Source organism: Sylvia atricapilla, chromosome 17 (assembly GCF_009819655.1).
Source record: "Sylvia atricapilla isolate bSylAtr1 chromosome 17, bSylAtr1.pri, whole genome shotgun sequence".
NCBI lineage: Eukaryota > Metazoa > Chordata > Aves > Passeriformes > Sylviidae > Sylvia > Sylvia atricapilla.
The window spans coordinates 10,992,304-11,013,960 of NC_089156.1; the positions used below are offsets into that span (position 1 = coordinate 10,992,304).

Sequence of the window (21,657 nt, forward strand, 5' to 3'; positions counted from 1 at the left end):
TCTCCTGCTCCACAGCAGGAAACTCCAGAGGTACAGGGAAACACTAAGAGGTCACAGCATCTTTTATCTTTTCTTACTGTTTTTCATCAATCCACAGTGCAAGATGAAACACAGGCCACCACCTTCAAGGAACAACATCAATTCCTCGAAAGAGGCTTTTAGGACAGGAGGAATTCGACTGCAATACACACAGTGAACAAAGACATCCTAACTGTTTAATGCCCACTGTGTATTCCACACCGCTTAGTGGTGAGATTATCCTCCCCAATCTACAGACAGGGAGATAAGCATTCCCATACTGATGGGAGAAAGAGCTCAAGGACTCTACTGACAGTCTGGGCTGGGGGTGAGTGCAGGACTCCAGCCCCACTCCACACCCCATCCTGCTCCCAGGAAAGGTCCAGCCGTGCCCTGCTCCAGCCTGCTGCTGCTCACTCCCTGGCACAAGCCTTACCTGTTCAGAAGCCTTTCCTTCTGGGACCCATCTTGAGTTACAGCCTTGCTTCTACTTGTCCTTTCCTCTCTCTCCAGTTCCACCCCGTATGGAACTCCTCGAGACGCCTCTCCCGGTTTAATTCACTAATCTGGAGGAGGATAAAAAACCGACTAAAACAGCGTTTCCTTCCCAGGTCAGTGAGCTTAAGGGGCTGGTAAGGATGTTCCGAGCACCCTGGTAAATGTGAAGGAGGCAACAGAGCCAAGGCAGGAACAGGCTGGGCTCACCCCGCTGGGAGCCAGAGCCAGCAGAGCAGTCCAGCTGCCCCTGGAACTGCAGGCCACCTTGGGACAGAGCACACCGAACACTAAAAATAAGCTGGACACTTTATATCCATCTTGAATGTAAAGAATCTTTCCAAAACTCTTCAGGAGTTTTAGCCTTGCAAGCATCAGACTGGAGCTTGTTTCCAAACTGAGGCACGTTTCCACGCTCTGCCTTCCCTACTCCCTCCAATTTAAATCACCAGAACACATTAACCGAGCACCAAATGAGGAATTTGGTAAATGAATGATCTCCAATTACCAAATTATTCTGCAGATTGCTGTAATTACATTGGCCGTATCTGTTTGCTGTTCTCACAACCACCACCTGCCCCACCAGACATTTATCAAGACACCTTTGGACTGCTCAAAGGTGATCATTTTGCACCTTACCAAACAAGATAACACCAGAGAATACACATTTAAAAATACTATTTATAATAACAGATATTTATTGCAAATTAAAAAAAAAACAAAAAAACAAAAAAAAACACAAAAAAAACAAACTGAGATTAAGTTTCTTGATAAAAATTCTTCACACAGCATTCATGTTGTGATTTTTTATTTTATTTTGAAATGAAACCATTGTACATTGTACAAACCATAACTACCGATGGAATAAATAAGTGAAAAATTATACTGCTGTACAACACACACACACACAAATCATAAGATGGAAAACGATTAGGTAATTGAAGAAAACAAAATTCTTTACACCTTCTAACAGGCCCTTAGATATAAAGAACATTCCAAAACATGACAATGTTTATGTATGAAGATAGCCACCCAAAACCGATATTTTATACTGCCTTGTTGATTTTTGTTGTTGTTGTTGTTTTTTAAGTGCCAGCACTTTTTGGAATGTTTAACAACTACTTTCCCAAGCATAAAAATTCCAAGGAATAGTTCTGCTATAAAATGTTTGGCTGAGTAAATCGATTATCTGGAAGGCCTTCCCACGTGTTCCACAAACTCAGCTAAATTACTTGCTTGCTTCTAGTTTCTTTTTTCCTTTTTTTTTTTCTTTTTCATCTTTTTTGTTAATTTTTATTTATTTATTTATTTGTAACTGAAGCTCCAACATTCAGCATTGTAGCAAGGAAGCACTTCTTGATATTTGCACTATTTCTAAAACATCAGCTGCATGAGAACTTTCAGTCATCTTGAAAAAAATTACATCTCTCCTCCTGCTCCACCTCTCAATGCTTTCAATAAACCCTTTTACAGTGAGTTCATAAAACAAGTTTTGGGTAGAGATAGGTCCAAGCCAAAAAAAAGCTGGATTTAGATCTGGTTTCCAGCCTCAGGTGGATTTGAATTCCATGTTCTGGTTTGGTCCCATCTGTACTTTCTGGCATTAAAATGTGTTCAATCACATCCGTTGGCCCATAAATGTTATCAGGCACTTCAAAAAAAGACTAATAACAGTCTTATACACTATTTTGGATTTCTTCATACCAGATAATGTCAAAGTCTCTTCCCTCAGAGACTGACAGTAACAGGTCTAAGGAACCCAAATCTATCTGCTTGTTCAGTTGTCTGTTGTCACTAGAATCTCTGGTTAAAATAAAAGATCTGAATGCATTCTGTAGAAGCTGTAAATAAAGGATTTCTACCTCAGAAATAAAGCCTCTAGAAGATGGTTATGATGCCTTGTCTCGTTCGCCACAGAACAATTAACAGTTCTGAGCAGAAGCCACAGGAGAGAAAAGGAAGTTTATAATTAAACCTGTTGATGTCAATAATGCCAATAAATGCTTCTATCTAATGAAAAATTTGAGGTATTTTTAGTGCTATTTATATATTTTATTTCTTCCTAAAGTACAGGAATTAGTTCCTAAATGAAAAGTCTATTTACTCCCTTGGAAACGTCTACAAAATGAAAATTAAAAACTTGCCTGTGATGCACCTGAAGAGAGGGATTAGTAAACAAGACTACTTGTCAAAGGTGGCATCAGTTTGTTTTGTTTTAGCATTAAGAATAACGAAAAGTTAGTAAATCAAAAATATTTAGAAGTTTGAATCTTTCTAGATTTGCCCGTTTAATATATCAATAGAACTTCTCACAAAATATCACTTAAATCTGAATGTAATATACATACAAATCAATTGTCATGGACCAGTTATCCACATTTTAGGTATACACACAATTCAAGAGAGAATTCTACTGTTTCATTGCATATATTGTGCAAATTCAGTTTTTGGCTCCTCATTTCCTTATTTTCAGAATGTTAATGGACTTCATGATCAAACCAGAAATCCCAAAATCCTATTAGGGAGCACGCTGTTTTCATGAATGATTTGCAATCAAATTTTTATTCAGTTAAAATCCAAAATGTTTTATTTCAACATAAAGGAAAAGTTGAGTGTCATAGGTTATTTGGGGTTCAATCCTACAAACATCTTATGGAAGGTCAGTATTGGCTCCCCACTCCTCCCTCCCCTTTTCCCTCCCCCCAGTTCCTTATTATTTTTCCTAATAAAGTGGTAATTGCAAACGTAATGCAGTAGTCTAAGTGCAAGCCATTTTCACTGTTGGAGAATTCAGACCTAAATAAGCTTCACGAAGACCTAATTTATGAAAAAAAACATTATCAACTGGAAGCAACTTTTTTTTTTCTTTTTTCTTTTTTTTTCCTCGTCTAAAAAAGTATTTACAGTTTTTTCAGCTTACAAACTACACGTAACCATTTCCAGAGCTGTGAGATCGTGCTTTAAATTCCAAGTTCCATCTCCCAGGCCAGGAGAAGACAGAGCAAGGGCTCGATCCAGCAGCACGGATGGACACATGGATGGATGTGTGTGCATGGGAGTGGGACATCAGCGGTTCCACCGACACCGGGCGTTTATTCCCTGGAAGTACAAAGCCCACTGGAAGACCAGGACCCTCGTGACCTGATGCAGATGGGTTCCACACTTCTGCTTGCCAGGAATTTGAGGGGAGCTGCACCTACCTTGTGCCTTTTTTTTCCGTTAGTTTAGTTAGCATAAGCACACTTCAACGGTAATTGGAAGAGAAGGAACGTTCCTAACTGGAGTTAGGAACTGGAGAATGGAAACAACAAGGCTTATTTACAAGACTTGCTGAAAGAGAAAAAGGAAACCCCCCACACCCCCCAATACAGTATTTTCCTGGAACATAGAAGTAAACATCTCATAATGAAACAGTACAATGAAATCCAGTTCAGTGAAAACATGATATCAAAAAAGACCAATTGAAAATAAACTCACTGTGCATCAATCCCTTTGATCCTATTTATGTACATAGTGGAACTTTCCTGTAAAGCAAGTTGTACCCAGTACAGAGATCTGGACCTAATACTAAGTATTTTAAGTGCCTGTGTTATAATATCTATTCAGATCTGGACTATAAATGGTAAACAGATCATGTTAACTTCTGATGAAGTTAAGTATTTAGAAGACCAAATTTACAGTTGCGAATGCCATGCATTCAATAAAAGATCTCCACTATAGCTGCTAAAATAAAGTATCAAGCTCCTTTTTCTCCTTGGACTCCAAGAGTGAAAATGGCTTCCTGATTTGTAGTTGTTTAAAAATTTAAGCACCAGGGATTTAAAACTTAGAAACGAAACAAAAACCCCAAACAAAAAAAAAGAAAAAAAAAAAGAAAAAAAAAAGAAAAAAAAAAAAAAAAAAAGCCCTACTACATGGCATTATGCAAACATAGGCCACTTTGCAAAGGAGACAGTTGCAAAACAACTTTTAAAAGTTAGCACTGTTTTCAGAACACAAGGCACAAAACAAAAGCAGACATCACGCCAGAACAATGAACTTCACATGAAAGCTAATACCTGACCTGTACCATCCTTAAATATCTTACAATGTTAAATAGAGAAATGAAAAAAAAAAAAAAATACAGCAGCAACATAATTGTAATTTTGACTTTAGAAACAGTGCGTAGACCCCTCCTGAGTTGTTTACTCCAACCATTTCAGAGACAGCAACTTAAAAGTTCTCAATGTTTGTTTCACAGGAAAAAGTTTTCAGTGTCTGAGAAGTTAAACCTTTGTTAGGCTTTCTTGGATTTTTGCTTGGTAACTTGAAAAGTTAGGAGTTCTGTCCTCATCCAAGAGAAGATGCTTAAGTAAGGTTGTTCTATAATTAAGCCCACTGATGTACCTTACATAAAAACTGACCAGAAAAATCTATAGTCTAAATCTCTTCAACATTTTGTTGGGAAGCCTCTACTTTCATCTTTTTAGAAGGTGGCACTCCTTCAGAGTCCTTAATGAGGGGGGAAAAGAAAAACAGCCACGTTATATCATTGCACTGAAGTTCAGGCACCATAAACATCAAACAAACAGCACCAACAAATTCCCCAGTGTGTGAATGTCCCAAAGCATCCCTGGATGCCACAACGTGTCCCAGTGCTGCCTTCAATCACTCCTCCACTTACACCTTACCTCAACATCTTTGCACTTGTTGTCATCTACAAAGGGCAAAATTCTAGTTCCAGGCTAAAACCCACAGTGAATATTCCAAGGAACAGCCTCGATGGGGAGGTGCACTGAAACTGAGGACCCACAAGAAAACCAGGAGGAGCAGGGCTCTGCCTGAGGATCTGGATTTGTCCTGCCCTGAGAAGGGCACAACTGCAAGGATAATTTCTTCCTCCCACCCACCCAGAATTTTTCAGTGTTTCAGTGAGTAAACACCCGAGCATCCACGAATTAACTCTCCTAACTGCCATAAGCATTTACCTTTATAAGAAGGTGTTTTACTTCTGAACGGTCCTCAAAGGGTCCAGGAGGTTTGTTCCAAGCAATTTATTAATGTAAATTGTTAATATTCACTTAAAAACATGGTCTGGTTTAAGAAATCAAGAAATCCATCAGACCAATCTGGTTTTACTGTTCCAGTTCTGGGAGATTCAAGCAGCCAGTCACCTGGGCCACAAAACCAGGTCCAGGCACATTTAATACTCTACAGCTGCTTTAATGTCCTCACTTTGGAAATTAAAGGAAATACACAACGGTCCTCCTTATATTTGCTTTCAGGTAAAAATAAACTTTTCCAAGATCCATGCAATCAGACTATTGCACTTAAAGTTACCTGAGAGTTTTTAGATGCCTCTGTAATTAAATCGTTTTCTCCAGAGGACTGAATTTCTGCTTTCTCTGAACTATTCATGGAATTTTCCATTGAAGACTGTGAATTCTGTTCATCAGAGGTATCTGAAAAGGCAAGAAATAATTTTAAACAAACAAATGAAAGCTTTCAGCAGGAGCCTTCCAGGATGTTTTCCCATCAGCAACATCCCCAGCACATCCATTTCACTCACATTGTAACCATTAATGAAAACACACAAAACAAGTGCACGAATATGAGGAATTAAACTCCAGGATCACAACCCAGCTGCTGCCTGAGCTTTTCCTTCCTGCTGCTGGAGCACAGACCCTGGGATCAGACCCTAGAGGGAGCCAAGCTCCTGCACAGCCTCGAACAGGACGCCTGAGCCCTCAGAAAACCAGTCTGGACTGAAAGGGAATTCCTTCAAACCAGAAGCAAAAGGCTGAATTGTTACAACTAATGGATCTAAAAGCCTGTGGCTAAGCAGAGAGAATAAAGTTACCTGAATCAAAATTCAGCCATATATTTAAAATACTTTTTTTTTTTTCTGCTTGATACTACACTTGAGATAGAATTTAGAAATTCAGCTAACTAGCTTAACCACTAAATTTTTCATAGCCCTCCAGCCTATTAGAGCTGTTACTTGCTTCCAGCTTTCACTGGGGTTTGGGTTGGTTTTTTGTGGGTTTTTTTGGTTTAGTTTGGTTTTGTTGTTGCTGTTTTGGGGTTTGTTTTTTGGTTTTTTGGGTTTTTTTTTTGTTGGTTGTTTTTTTAAACCCTTCTCTCTCTCAAAACAAGACTTACAGAAGACTCAAGGTTAAAGCACCCTTTATTTTAACAGGGAACAAGGGCATGTAAAATGCATCCCTAGATCCCTGACCCAAAGATTATATTAATTTATTTTATATGAAGATAAATGCAAGATCAAACAAAACTGTTGGACAGCTTTGGTTAATGAAGGTGCCACAACCATGTGAGTAATTGCTATTTTTGTGGTGTACTGTGTAAAAAGCATCACAAGCATTTCTGAATTCAAGACAAAGTGATGCCCATCACGAGCATCTCAAAGATCACATTCAGCCAACTCGGGCAGAATCCTCTTCCCGTCCACATCTCACCAGAAAAGCATCTTCATGCTGATAAAGAAACAAGTCCCAAGGGCCCAAAGAAATCTGAATTTTGATTTTTGCTGGCTCTCTCAGCCCCCACTGAGCTGAGGAGCACTCAGCCATGTGCCCATCTCCCTGTGACACTGCTGTTCTCACACTCAGCCTTGCTGCTGATCTTTGGGCAAGGGGATCCACACCTTAAACCACCAAGCCTCAAGCTATTCCAATGCCTGCAGGACTTGTTCACACAGCAGAATGCTTTGAATCCACCTGTTTTATTTAAGAATTCCTCATTAAGCATTTCTGACCACACCAAGTGACTTGCAGGAACCTCCCTGATTTCAGTGGAGTAACATGAGATAGACATGCAAGGTCATTAACCCTGTCCAGCTGAATAATGTCCCAATTGCAGGGCTCTGGCTGCTCACAACAAGGTAGATAAATCTTTAATAAATTGTTTAACACAGCATTTAACCAACTGAAAACCCCCTGCATTAATTTAACAGGTATTTTTTGCCATTATGTCTCCCTTTCATTTTACAATAACTGGCTCTGGAACAAATCCAGAGGACTTGGTATGATTTTCCCTGAATCTAAATTTAACCAGGAGAACATGCATGCTATGTAACAGCTTCACATAAGCAGGTTCAGACAATATTAGACCAAGGAGCAAATCTTTACTGTTTACTGTGGCCACATATGCAAGTGGAGATATTCTTTGAAGGAAATGATGCTCTGATTTATTCAAATTTGGTGATGGTTTTGTTGTCAAATTTTAACCCCAGTTAACAATGACAACACTTAACATATTTAACCACTCTGGCATATACCAAGATAAAAGTTCTAAATTTAAATTGGTCAGCGGATCTACTGAGTGAAGAACTAAATCAGGAGGGTGTAATTTAATTGCTTTGGTATGGGAAGAATTCCACAACCAAATCGTTAGAATGGCGTTAAGGACATCTTTTATCTGTTATAACAGGACAAAGAAAGTTCTCTTTCCAAGAATATACATACAGAGCATGTTTCAATTACCCAAAATATAATTTAAAGAGTGAGGTTCAGAACAATCCCTTAACCCATGTGTTAATACACGAGGTGTATTTTCAATCTGTCCACAACTGCAACAGAATCTTGTAATGCTTTTAGAAAATTAGGACAGAATTCAGAGCTAACTTTTGAATAAGGAGCTAGCAGGGTTAAGAGAAAGCTTGCATTATAATTTACACAATTTAAAAAGTACTTCCAAAGTATCTCACCTCTATTTTACTGTCACACTAGGGCATAAATTTCCAGAGACCTACACAAACTAATACCTTCCAGGATTTGTGTGATTACATGGTAGCAGCCATTTCAAAGATGATTTTAAATTACTTCTTCTTTCAAGACAGAGATTTGAGAACAATAAACCAGTATTTTGCTTGTTTCTCTCTGAAAAGACCCCTGAATGTCAGTGTGACCTTTCCAGCTGTATGAAAGATCACCAGTAGGTCAGAGAAACTGCGGCCCGTTTTCACATAAATGCCAAGAATTCAGAAAACATCTCTTTCAAATTGTTATTTTCCAGTTCTTAAAAGTGGATAAGCAAATAAATAACACACCAAAGGATAACTTTTTTTTTTTTTTGGTCTGGCTTTCAAATGGCCCTCCCAGCTCACCTTCTGAACCAGGCTGCTCCTTTGCCTCTGCCTGAGTTTCGTCAGACTTGACTTCAGTGCCGTCTGCTTGTGTTGCCAAGTTCTGCTCTGGTGCTGGACTGGAATTGCTGCTGTTCTCCTGTTTGATTGGGGAAGCATCAGCTATTGAACTCTGGTTGCTATTGTCATCTGTGAACAGAAGAATGAAAACCAACCCAGTTTGATTTGACAAGATACAAAGCACACCTTAATTCTTCCATATTATTCCTTGGTAATATATTATATCATTTAGCTCATTAGGGATTGAGTTCAATCATTTAGACTCACATTACACCTCCAACTTTTTTCCACACCAGCCTAAGGAGTTTTCAAGCCCTTACAAAAAATCTAATTCTAACTGATTTTACACATTAAAACAAAGAGTGTTTTACTCAGATCTGATCTAAAAGAACCCAGAATTTTTTAGTGTGAGTAAACCAGACCAACCAAAGTGGCACTCTCACATAATACAGGACTAAGTAAGTTCATGCTGCACATTTAAAAATACCCATCACTCCAATGTTCACATAAGCAAATATTTTTTAATTGAGTCTTGAAGGTCGAAAAAACCCAAACCTACCCAAAGCCCCCTTCAAGGTGAAATGTGACATCCAGTCCCAACATCAACAGTTTCTAAGTGATAATTGTCCAGAATATTCTCTAGCCCTCAAAGACTTGGATCACAGTAATCTTCTGCAGCACAGATCTGGAGCTGACAGGGAATATTCTGCCTGTGCCCTCTCCCTGTGACAGTGGTTTAAGCAGCTCAGAGGTTATTTTACAGATAGCACTGGGGAAGTTCCTGCTCCCTACAGAAAACTAACCCTGCAAAATATTATGGATTAAATTACTAGAACACAAGTCACTCCACCTCCCTCTGCATCTGTACAACCATTACATCCAAAGGACTTCAGGAGCACAGAGCTGCTGCTGGGACCACCTCTCTCCAGAGCAGCCTGAAGTCAATTCAGATTAAATGTATCACAAAATTGTACAGTGTGAAATTGTACAGTTAAAAACACAGGTGCTAAGTGATAAAAAGGCAAGCAGTACATTTACCTCATAGATGGGAGAATCAAGACTTTAAAAAATTACATTATCTGACCGAAGCAAAAGGTTTGAAACAGAAGAAAAACAAATCCAGATCTGTAAAACTCCTGCTCATTCTTTTAACTGCAAGGCCACACTTGCTGTCAGCACTGCAAAAAGCAACCATGAGGCAACACAAATGCAAATAAACTGAAATTAAAAATTTACAAACCACTAGAAAGTGATCCTCTCTTATCAGCTTGAACAGTGCCGCGTTCTCAGCCGTAATTGTTATCCAAACATCCAGAAGGTAAAAACCTAAAGCAGAGCTGAGCTGTGCAAACTGCTCTGTAATAAACACCAGGCTAACACGCAAAAGTCACATTAAAAAAAAAATTAAAGTGAAATAAAATTGACCTCATAGTGCCTCACTGGCAAACAAAAAATATTTTCTTGAGCAGTTAATTTCATCAAGCTGCAGCAGAAGGAAGGCATCACAGAACCAGAGCTCGATTTCATGGCTCTTGCAGAATTCTCTTGACCTTAATCAGTAAGAGAGTTAATAAGTACAAAACCTGCCTAAATTATAGTAGGTCCCACTGAGGTTTTGGGGGATTTTTGGTTCTTCACGCTGCAAACTCTGTTGAGGTATTACTCTACCTGAGTGCAGTGCATTTTGAATTTTATTTTCATATTTAGCTCCACTAACAATTTTTTCGCCTTACACTCATAGCCCAAATATAAATGGCATTTAAACAACTGTTAGTACATCCAGAGAAGAGAAGTCCAAGGCATCAAGTGAGTATCTGATGGTGCTTTTCATTTTTATTCAAGTCCATACGCTGGAGCAGTGGAGAATCTGAGGTTGGTGGTTTACACTTTCACAGTGTAAGAGGGAAACTGGGTCTGACCTTCTCCCACTCACCATGCATGTCCATCATCCCTGGGGAAGAGCTGTTCTCTGGAGTGGTCACTTCAGAGCCACATTTTTCATCTTTGCCCTTTTTCTTGTTCTTATTTTTCTGAAAAACAAAAAAAGCGCCGCATTCAAATGAGACTACGGCCACGCAGAGAAATAAATCCCTGTTGCTGTGTGAAACCCTCCCCACTCAGCATTTCCGTAAGAACACCTCACAATCTCAAGTGAAACCTCCTCCTTCTCTACAACTAATGCTGTTTTCTTCATTAAAACTGAAAGATGCATTAACAAAAATCAGGATAACCTAAACAAATGACAGCACTGCAGGAGCTGTAGGTCCCAACCTGCTCCCAGCCCACGAGGATGAAAACAAAGGAAAGGACCATGGCATCCATCACGTGGGGAATCTGTGCCTGCTAAGGGATGCAGCATTTGCAATTAGGAGGTGACGTAATCAGTCTCACAGGAAAAAGAGCCAGCTGCACTGCTTTTGGAGATCCTGCCTGCTGAGGAGACAATTAAAAGCTTCACCCCAGGAAGAATGCTCTCAGCCCACCCTTTAGGACAGAGACCGTCCTCCACAGAGGGAAGGAACTGAACCACAATCAAATATTGGTTAAGACTGCAGAAGAAATTCAACAAGTGATGTCTGGAGGGAGTTTTTTCTCTATTTTAAACAGATTATTAAGCTTATTTCTAAACTATATTTTTACTTAAAAAAGCCAGATTTTACTTGCTGATGTATGAAACAGTTGAGAGCACATGGACTTCTTTACCTTTCCAAAAGGAAAGGTCAGAGGGGTAATGATCTTTCTCGGATTTGGTTTTGTTGTTTTTTAAAGGTTAAAAGGACACTTTTGCCACAAAAGAAACACTGAAAGTGACTGTAAGCAATTTAAGCTGACAAGTGTTTTTTAAAGAGGCTTAACCATCAAAGTGGTGAGGTTCCAGAACAGCCTTCCACAGCCAGGAAAAGCCAAGTTAATTGTAGTGCAGAGAAATTTCAGTGTCTAAGGAGAAACACATGAGGGGAGAAGTAATTGAATGTCTGTTCACCAAAATCAAAGACAACTTCCACTTGAAATAGGGAAGGTACCATTCTCCTATTTTAGTGAAAAGCAAATACACTGATTGGTCCTTCAGAGCAGATGAAATCTGATATAAAAGAATGTCCACAACAAAGTTTATTAGAGAAAATTACCCCTACCTAGTATTTATTGTTAAAATATATGTGCTTGTGTTATTTGTGAGAACTTCCAGGGCAACAGGACAGAAATCTTGCCAACATCAAGCCTGCAACAACTGCAGCTGCACAACAGCCTCTACTTGAAATAAAAAGAAATGACTGTAGGACACCAGTGTAACTGGTCTTAAACAAGTGTCCCAATTTCAGCAAATCTGGAGCCTCAACCTAGAGATGATGGCTTAGAAAACACAATTAAACTCTGCACACAGAAACCATTATATAAACCCGTTCTTCATAATAGAGAACTTGACTTTGGGTAGCAGTGACCTTGAAAATTCCTCCAGAAGCTCCCTTAGAAATTCTGAGTCTCACAGCACCCATCCTGCAGGCACAGCTGAACAGCAGGAATACAACTGCCAGAAGCCCTGAGCCTAAAAATCCTAAACCCTGCACTCCCTCCCATATGGACAGCACAATTTCCCCCCCACTATGTACTACAAATAATAAAAATCAAGACCAAACATTTGACAACTAGAAAGAATGGATAGGTTTCCCAATTCTCAAGGGGTAACTTCAGAGAGATGCTGCCCAAGCACCTGGAAGAACCCCTGAGGTTTACCACAACTCTGACAGTCCCTGAAATCTGTGGGGCAACCAAAGCTCAGAAAGAAACAAATTCAGTTAAAGCAACCCTAATCAAAAGAACGGGTCTTAAATTTGGAGTCTGAGTAAGACAAGGCCATGACACTGTCTTGTCTGAAAAACCACCATTTTACACATCTATTAATATAGAAGTTTTCTTCCAAATAGGCCCTCACTCATATTTCAGGTGAAGTAAAAGCACGTGACAGCCCAAGGAAAGAGCATCAAACTTAGGATATGTTTTCTACCGTGTCATTAATTTACTGTGGTACCATGGGTTAGTGCTCCCTCTATCACAGTATTACAGTTTATAAGATGAGAACAACGATAATTTTAAAAACCAATTTGCAAGGCCTTTTGATTTTGACTCTTATTTTTACGCCACACAAATAGTGCACACAACATAAACAGGATTCACAGACAGAACATTCATCAAGAGAAAACACACATGACAACAGAAGCATGTATTGCTGTATTATCTGGCTGGACACCTTAATAGAAGTGATTCCAGCTCCACAGGATATTCCTACACTCATGTCAGTGTTTTCCACCTATTCTGGAGCAAAACAGCAGTGATGCAACACACAGAATCTCCTCTCTGCCATGTTCCAAACCAGCCACTTGCTTTAAATCACCAGGCAGAAGGAGGGGAAAAATAATCCATGTCAGAACTTTCCCTCCCTGCCTTCCAGTTAGTTAGAGAAAGGTTTCAAACTCAGTTTCAGCTGCATGTTCGACAGTTATCTGAAAACTGATCCCAGCTGACTCCAGGGAGACTGTCACACACTCACCCATCAGCATCACTTGCTACAGAGATCAACATTTCCCTGGAGCTTGAAAGACCCACACCAGTCTTAGCTTAAAGGCTCAATGAAAAATCAAAGAACATTTCTTTCAACTTTGCCTAAACAGGAGCATCTACATCTGGAAAATGCAAGATACTGCAGGATACTTACATCATCCACTTTGGGCTCTGTTACTGGTACCCATTTGTAAATCCTTAGGGATGTGTCGCCAACTGTCACCCACTTCTTCTCCCTACAAAATTACAATGCAGGAGAAGTTAAACTTCAGATTCAGAAGAGAGTGATCTACTATTGTAAGTTGTCAAGGATTTAAACAGGCTATTAAGTAGGATGATCTCTATTACATCGTCTTTAGCACTGCATTGTGCAAATTGTTCTTTGCATTTCACAATTTGCTAGAGCACTGCTAACCTCCAGATTTCTCAGGGCTCTTACTTGACTGGGTGAGTAACTGCAGTAGCAGTAATAAGATCTGGATTAAAGATAAAGTTAAGAAGAACAGCAATCGAAAATGCAGATTTAATGCCTACAATTTTCACTTCAGTTTCTAGACAGCAGAAGAGGGTTTAGACAGACCAGCGTGTTTTGATTGCCATGAAGCCGTTTAACGGGATTAGAAATCTAGATGCATTCTGACCATCTGAGGTTTATCTGGGGGAGGACGGGGGGCAGAAATTTGCTGCTGGCAATTTAATGCTCACTCCACACCCCTGACAGACAGCTCTGCAATTCCAGCCACAGGACCAACAGCCTCCCGGGGGAGCACTACGTGCAGCGGTGCAGAATCCAGACTCTGGAGAGCCCAGCTCCGGGGAAAGGCAAGGCTGAGGCTACCAGAGAGGGGAAAGCACAACCTCGGGAACTGTGTGCAGAGCCTGCCAGCCGTGAGTGGTGACACTGACAAATGGTGAAGGAAATGTGGCTGCAGGGTGGCTCTGCCTGGGGGGGTCCCAGTGCTGGGGTGGAGGGGGATGCTGAGCGCTCAGCTGGGGGATGCATTCCTTGAGCCCTGCACATCAGGGATTAAAAGAAGGTCCACAATGCCAGAGAAATTTCATCACGTTTCTGGGATCAGTTTTCAGGTCACAGATTACCACTGCTGGTTCCTGGGTTTGCAATGCAGCTCTGCAAATGGATCGATTAAAAGTTAACAACAAAGACCAATTCCATTAAATATTCAGGAACATCTGAAATTAATTTGGCATGAGATCTCAGCCTTGGTGTTTTGGTTTTTTTTTTCTTCCCATAAACACATTTAAATAATAGATTTGGGATCCAGTTATAGATTAAAAAAATAAAAAATGTTCTTTGCAGGATGGGAGAAGCTGGATGTGACTCCAAATATATATGTGATAGCTCCATTTTTAGAAAGGGCCTCCAGAATCAAAAGCAGCCACACTGTACAAATGTCACAAACATCCTCCTGACTATTTGTTTTAGCTACTAAAGCCAATCTTATATTTTCCCTTTAGAAGAGGCATTTTCCTGTTTAATTAAGAACAAAAGCAAAACTGAACTATATATGACTATTTGATACATTTTTGGCTCTGTCCATAATGATATTTTAATTGAAATCCAAAACTATTTCAAATTAATTTCTTTCCCACTGCTCTTCATGGAGCAGTGTTCCCTCAATGTGTTTAGACACAGCCATTTGAGTACACTAGGTGGCTAAAGTATGTCAAAATCCAATTTCACTCTAATTTGGAGCTCTACATGCGATAAAAATGACAGTGGAGATGAGGGCATGTCAATAATGAGAGCATACTTAATTGTGAAGAGATGATCATGATATAATTTGGGGCTTTTTAAGGATACAAGACAAACTAGATTTATTTCTACTTAAGAAAACCTCGGAAATTACGGAAATAAAACCAGCTAGGGTTTTGTTTTGGGTGTGGACAAAGGTGAATAAATGCTTTTAAAAAAAAAATAAAAAAATAAGATTTTAGTCTTTTCCTACAGCAAAATATTACTTAGAGATGCTGCACTGGAAAACCAAAAGTTCAAGATACCTGTTAGCATCTCAAAGCAGCCTCACACAGCATCTTCACTGGACAGACTGTAGAACACAGGAGGAAACCTATATTAGTAACTTTTTCCTTCTAGTATTAAAGTTAGCCCTGACATTTTAACTCTTCTGAGCTTTTTACGTACCACTTTAAGTTCTGATAACCTTCAGCTCTAGGGATTTTTAACTGATTTTAATACACAGTAATTCAGACAACAATGGGAATAAGAATATTTTGTGATGGAAGTACACCAACATCCCAGTCCTGCAAACACTTATGGCTAAAAAGAAAACTCAACATCACAGTGCTATTATGCAAATATTTTACATGTGTAAGTATTTACAGTATTAACAGTTTAAGACCATGAAAGTATTAATAAGAAAAAAAAAGAAGACAACCTCCTCTAAAACTTAATAAAAGCATTGGCAGCACAAACACAAATTTGTTAACAAAGAAATGCAATGACTTTCAGACATTCAAGATCAACAGGGCAAAATTATTTCAAGATTTATGACATTTATTGCAAATTAAGCTTAGAATATTATCTGTAATACTTACTGCCTTACCATTTCAACCCAAAATCCAAACAAGCCAACAAAAACCCCAAACCCACTCCTACTCTGAACACTCACTCTTTAATCTTTTGTGCAAAGACACCACCCCAACCTGCTGATCAGGGACTTTCCTTTTCACTCAGTGGGAACTGACAGTTTACTGATGCTGCCCATGGGCAGCAAGTTTGGGAAACGCTGCACAAATCACAGAAGATCCTCACTGTCCCAGTGCAGGAATAGGAACGAGGAACTCATGAAATCTTGTGCTCAGTCTGTTGTGAAACCTTAAATAGTTTCTTCACCTGTTTTCCTGTCTGCTGCACACACCCACCCCAAGATCCTGACCAGAATTCCACCCCCATCACTCAATTCCACCTTTGATAAGTGATGACTGAGCAATATCTGTTATTGCACCATCCCCTGTTATTCTCTGTCAGTTGATCTCTGTGTTGGACTGGAAAAGATGGCTAATGAAACACCATGAACCTGACACTGGATCAGGCTAAAAACGTGGCAATTGTCAACTTTACTTGTCCATGTCTAGCTGATAAACTCCACAGCTTTACAAAAAAAACCCCATTTTGCCTGTATTCAAAGCTCTCCGTGTTCCTCCATGAATGACTCAGGAGTAACAACAGAAAATGACAATACTGAAATATATATCTAATAGTATTTTCTTGTTAAATCTTCCACACTGAAAAGTATCTTCAATATTTTAGGGATAGCAAATTCAGAAACTAATCAGTGCAACAGGAACAAACCCTTACATTTGTCTGAAATTGTGTAAAAGGATCTTTAAATTCTGAACTATATCTGCACAGCATTTAAAGGACAGCCAAGGGTACAAAGGGTAACCATCAGTACCAACACTTCTTCAGTGCTTATGCCTGAGGCATACTAACATTTCAGAACTTACATCATTATATACTCAATTCCCCATTCTAAATAACCCAAGACTCTCAAATATATTTACACTTTGTTTAATAACACTAAAGCTCCACAGATGAACATCAGATTCCACACATAAAAGTAATCTACGGGTGAGCAAACACAACAGTGTATATCACACTTATACAGAAAGTGTCAAGGCAGCTTCTGCAGCAGCAGTGAGTGCCAGAAACGTTGGATGGCAGAGACACAGAAAGCCTTTACTGCCAATGTATCACACGAGGAAAGGATTTCCCACTTGTCTGGCCTCTTCCCATGGCTACCACTGACCACAGTGATCTGCATTTACACACGGATTTGCTCCCACATACCCCATCTTCTGCTGGTGATCACGAAGTGACGTCATAATGCTGAATTTATCACATCACACTCACTTGCATTGCAACAGAGTTTGGTGAAAATCACAGAATTATGACCTCCCTGTGGGATCAAGCAAAAGAGAAAGGGGATGGGAAAGAATATGCCATTATTATACACAAAAAAGTGCTGTCAGATGCACAGAAAATGATTTTTTGAAGCGTAGGCTTGCTTTTCCGAGCACGCCTACTGCTAAGTAGATGTTTGTCTAGTGACTAACGTGAAGGAGCCCCAAACACACATGGTGTTTTATTGACCAGGCTGCAAATACAATAAAAGGCCACGTAGAGAGACTGGACAAGGACTTGGGGGTCACAGACACCTTCTCTCGGGGTTTATCTAAGTACAGCACATTTGGGGAGCCCACTGTAAAGTACACACGGCTTAAAGCAAGTTCTGCTTGGTTCAATGACCACAAGCACCTTGCTCACAGCAGAGAGAACCATGGTTTACACATGCCAAAACTCTACCTTCAGCTTCCACTGAAGTCAGAGAGCATATCCTGGCTCAGAAAGAAATAGTCACAAGCCAGAAAAAAAGAAAGGTGTAATAATTCAAGCATGGCAACAGCACGTTTGGGCCACTACAGAAGTCCAGTGCATTGCTGCACATACACTGGGTATTTTTTGCCTCAATTGCCACTGCTTGAACTACAGTCTTAGGAAAAAACCCAACACAGACTGGCTAAAGCAGGGAGGTGATCTGGGAGTAGCAAACAGCCTTTTTCCAAAGACATCATGTTAAGGAGTTCTGTGTCCTGACTCCTTCTCAGAGCAAAAGCCTATTTGGAGAAGGAGGCACGAGCAGCAAAACCTGCAGCAGCTCAATCTCAGAGCATTACCTACCACACAAAAGCATTTTACCAAGTCTGAATGGAGACAGTGAACAGAAAGGCTACAGCAGCACTGCCTAGAAATCCTGAACAGCCACAGCTCACGATCCCAGGCAATGGCACCAGTGGTAACACAGCCTGTGGGGACTTTCCCCCTCAAACTTTCACCAGTTGACCAGGTTCACCTCTTCTTCCTAAGGTCTTATCACTACCCACAGATCAGGGCTTTGATGGGTCAGGAAAAGGTCAAAGAACTGCAATTGAAAGGCAAGGCAACACAGATTTCCCCATTCCTGGTGTATTCTCCAAAGGCAGGGTTACCTATCGCCACCAGGTATTCCAGACCTCCATCCTTACATGTTTGCACAGCTGTCCTAAAGTCCAGCAGTGCTATGTACCCATGCAAATCATTTCACTGCCTCTCAAGACATCCAACCACTTATGTTCTCCTCCTGCACATTCCCTGACTCTCAGTAGAGGTCTGTAATTTTCTGCATTTAATAAATCAGACTTTGACAAAAAACAAAGGTGCATTCAGTATTTTTCTAATGCTGGTTGAGGGCACAATAGTTTTTGCCCCTCTTTTCTTGAGAGCTCACTTGGAATCTACATCAACCTTTAAAGAAAAAAAAACACCAATCCTGCAGCATTCGTGGAGACGTGAAAATAATCTCAGAGGATTTTTTAAAATAAGACTGAGAGAAGAATTTTAAGTACTGTTAAAGAAAGGTAAAACTGTTCTCTTACTGTGGAAATTTAACATTTCTGCCACACAAACGCAAGGCAACCATGTATTCTGTAAGCCACATGCTGTGTGTTTTCCAAAACAGATGCTCATTCACGAGGGTGGTTTAAACAAAGGAGATAAGGTTACAGTAATCTCAAGATAAAAACGTAACAACTTCACTGTTTACTACTGAGTTCCAGCAATAACCAGCAGCGCCACGCGCTCTGTGGACGGACAGGGAGACACGGGACCTGCATCCAAACACTGGCTGTCCAGGAACACTGATTTTCTGAGGAAACAAGTGTGCCCTGATGGAAGGTGCTTTCCAGGAAGGTTCTTTCCAGCAGGCACATTCACATTCGTGGCAGCACAGGGATTCAGGAACATCAAGGTGCATCACACCAGCTCAGGTGGATAAAGCCCTGGATAAAGCCACTGTTTGCTCAGATGAGTGTACAGCCCACTCTGTCTCCCTGCCCATCTTGGCACACACTGCTCCGAGCACACAAGTCTCACAAAACTCCGTCCTAGGAAATGCTGGACGCAAGGTATTTTAATTTTCAGTGGCTGCATTTCCACAGAAGAGCTGTGGATGGCAACAAATTGCTCCTATTATGCAAATGAAACTGCACACTTGGAAACTGCCGATGTGGCTCTTCTGAAGATGCAGGAATTGCTAGCGTGGAAAGTTCAATTTAACAAGCCAAGTCTTCTCAAAACACTGAAACCACAAAACACAGAATCTCTCCGCCTAATTTCCCGCTGTATTTGACTGCAGGTGGAGGGGAATAACCATGAGATTCACCTTCTAAGTATGATTCCTTTAAAATAATAAAATTGCTTTATGTGAATACTTGTGAGGTGCACGCACGGAAAGTCGTATCAATACTTCTGACAATAATCAACAGAAAGGTTGTGTGACTGTACAGAACCCTTCTAAAGCAAGCTGTCTATTGTGAAGGTTAAAATGTAGAGAAATCTATTTTTACAGTAAGATTTCTGTTTTACAGAAAGAGCCATAGCAACTGGCATGATGGCAGAGAGTCCTTGCCAAGCGAAAAAAAAAAAATTAGGTATTTTGTTGAATGGCCAAGCGTCTGTCTCTACTCCTCTCTGAATTCCACAAACCAGGATTCAAACAGAGCGTGCTGCGCTCATGAATGAAATACCTACAGACAGAACAGTCCCACACATCCAACCACGCTCCGGCTGGAACAAAAGTCCTGTCACACCGCCGCACATTGAGCTGACCCTCCAAAGCCGGCCCAGCAGTCAGCAAACTGCACTTAAAAACAACACCCGAGCAGAGGAGAGTTCCTGAAACCACCCGAGCTGCGGAGCGGGGGCTGCTCCGGCTCCCGACACAAAGGCTGGATTCTCTGAAATCCCGTGCCCGGGACACACGGCCCGGTTCTTTGTCCGGCTCACTCCGACGGGCCCATTCCCGTGCTCCAGGCCAGTTAAAACTTACCGATCCGTTTATAGCCATTATCCTCACCCTAATAACGAACACGTTCAGTTCTGTTATTTCGCTCTTTTTGGAACGAAAACAAAGCGTTAGCTGAGGAGGACAATAGGAATGTCCCCTTAATTTCAGAGCTTCAAACGAGCTGAGCGATGCACAGTAACAATAACGCAAGGGACTCCCCCCGTGGATTTCAAATGTTTAAAGTGTTTGAAGATACGTGCGCAGAGAATGCTGAACAGTCAGCCAACTTGCTGCAAGAAAGATTCACTCTTGAGTCACACCGGCACCGCTCTTTAACCATCCCAAATCCCCGGACCGACCATGCAGAGCACGGCGGCCACCGCTTCACTGTATTGTTTCAACACCTCGTGTGGGGTTTTCTAACAAAAGCCGGGGGAAAAAAAAGACAAAAGCGGAGAAATGCCAACACGCGTTGAAGGCCTAACAAAAGGGACTTATTTCACATGGGGTACAACCTTTAATTTAATGGTTTAAGAGAGGTTCCCGGGGCAGTTTCGCGCTCTCTCCCGGAGCGTCGGTGGGAGACGATCGCGCCCGTGTTCGCTGCGCTTTTACGCGCAAACCCCGGGAACTTGGGAGGTGAAATCAACCCATGAACAAGCAACGACAAAAAAAAAAAAAATAAACTCTCGGGAGCTTCACAAGGGGTATTCTTAACGTGTTTTCTTTTTTTCCCAGAACACTTCTCCGAGCGCTATTTCCACCCAGCGGAGCGGGCGAGGAGGCACCCGGGGCCCGCTCCTCGGGCCCTTTGTAGCGGCCGGAGGCGGGAGGCGCCGGGCCCGACCCCGCCGCCCGCCCATGCCCGAGGCGCCCGGCCCGGGACCCGCGGCGAGGGGCGGCGGGCCGGGGTCCGCGGGGAGCGGCGGGGGGCGGCGGGGAGGGGGCTCGGCGCACAATGGAGCCGCCTCTCGCCCTCACACGCCGCCGCCGCCGCCTTCATGTGACTCGCCGGAGCGAAATGGCTGCTGGGTGCCGCCGGCTCCCCGCCCCCCGCGGCCGCCGGCGAGCCCCGGACCCGCGCGGGGCCGGCGCGGGGCGCGGGGGGACGCGGGCGCGGGGTCCCGGCGCGGCGCGGCCCGCTCACCATTTGCGCACTTTCTCGATGGCCGCCATCACCCGCTTGATATCATCCTTCGCCCGGCTCCGGGTCTCGGCCCGCACCGACCGGCCCGACATGCTGCTGGGGAGCGGCGGGCTCGGCGGGGAACGCGGCGCTCGGCGCGGCCGGCGGCTCGGTCCGTGTGTCGGGGCGGCCGCCCGCACAATGCCGGGGCTGCGCGGGGCTCGGCACGGCTGCGCTCGGCTCCGCTCGGCTCCGCCCGCCCGCCCGGCGGGGCCCGCGCTCCGCGCAGGCGCAGCCCGGCGGGGAGGGGCGGGGCGGCCGCCGTGAGGGGACGGCGGGTGGCGGGAAGCGCGGCGGCGCCGTGAGGGAGGGGACGGGGCCCGGACCCCCGTGGGGCTCCCGGGGCTCAGGGACAGCGAGCCGCCCGCGGAGGAGACCTGCGGAGGAGGTGCCGG

At 42.2% G+C, this 21,657-nt stretch overlaps 1 protein-coding gene across 2 annotated transcripts; it reads right to left on the reverse strand.

Annotated features, from left to right (window-relative positions):
• Window positions 1-1,304: 1,304 nt before the first annotated feature.
• BCL7A (BAF chromatin remodeling complex subunit BCL7A) lies at window positions 1,305-21,451 on the reverse strand. 2 transcript variants are annotated; one of them, XM_066331674.1, is made up of 7 exons: window positions 21,224-21,443; window positions 17,043-17,151; window positions 13,368-13,449; window positions 10,590-10,686; window positions 8,618-8,785; window positions 5,833-5,954; window positions 1,305-5,004 (listed from the first exon to the last, which is right to left on the reverse strand). In XM_066331674.1, the coding sequence occupies exons 2-7, from the start codon at window positions 17,075-17,077 to the stop codon at window positions 4,933-4,935; spliced, it is 576 nt and encodes a 191-aa protein (XP_066187771.1). In that variant the 5' UTR covers window positions 17,078-17,151; window positions 21,224-21,443; the 3' UTR covers window positions 1,305-4,932. The 2 variants fall into 2 exon arrangements, with proteins under 2 accessions (XP_066187771.1, XP_066187770.1); XM_066331673.1 differs by lacking the exon at window positions 17,043-17,151 and having other exon boundaries at window positions 21,224-21,451.
• Window positions 21,452-21,657: the final 206 nt, after the last annotated feature.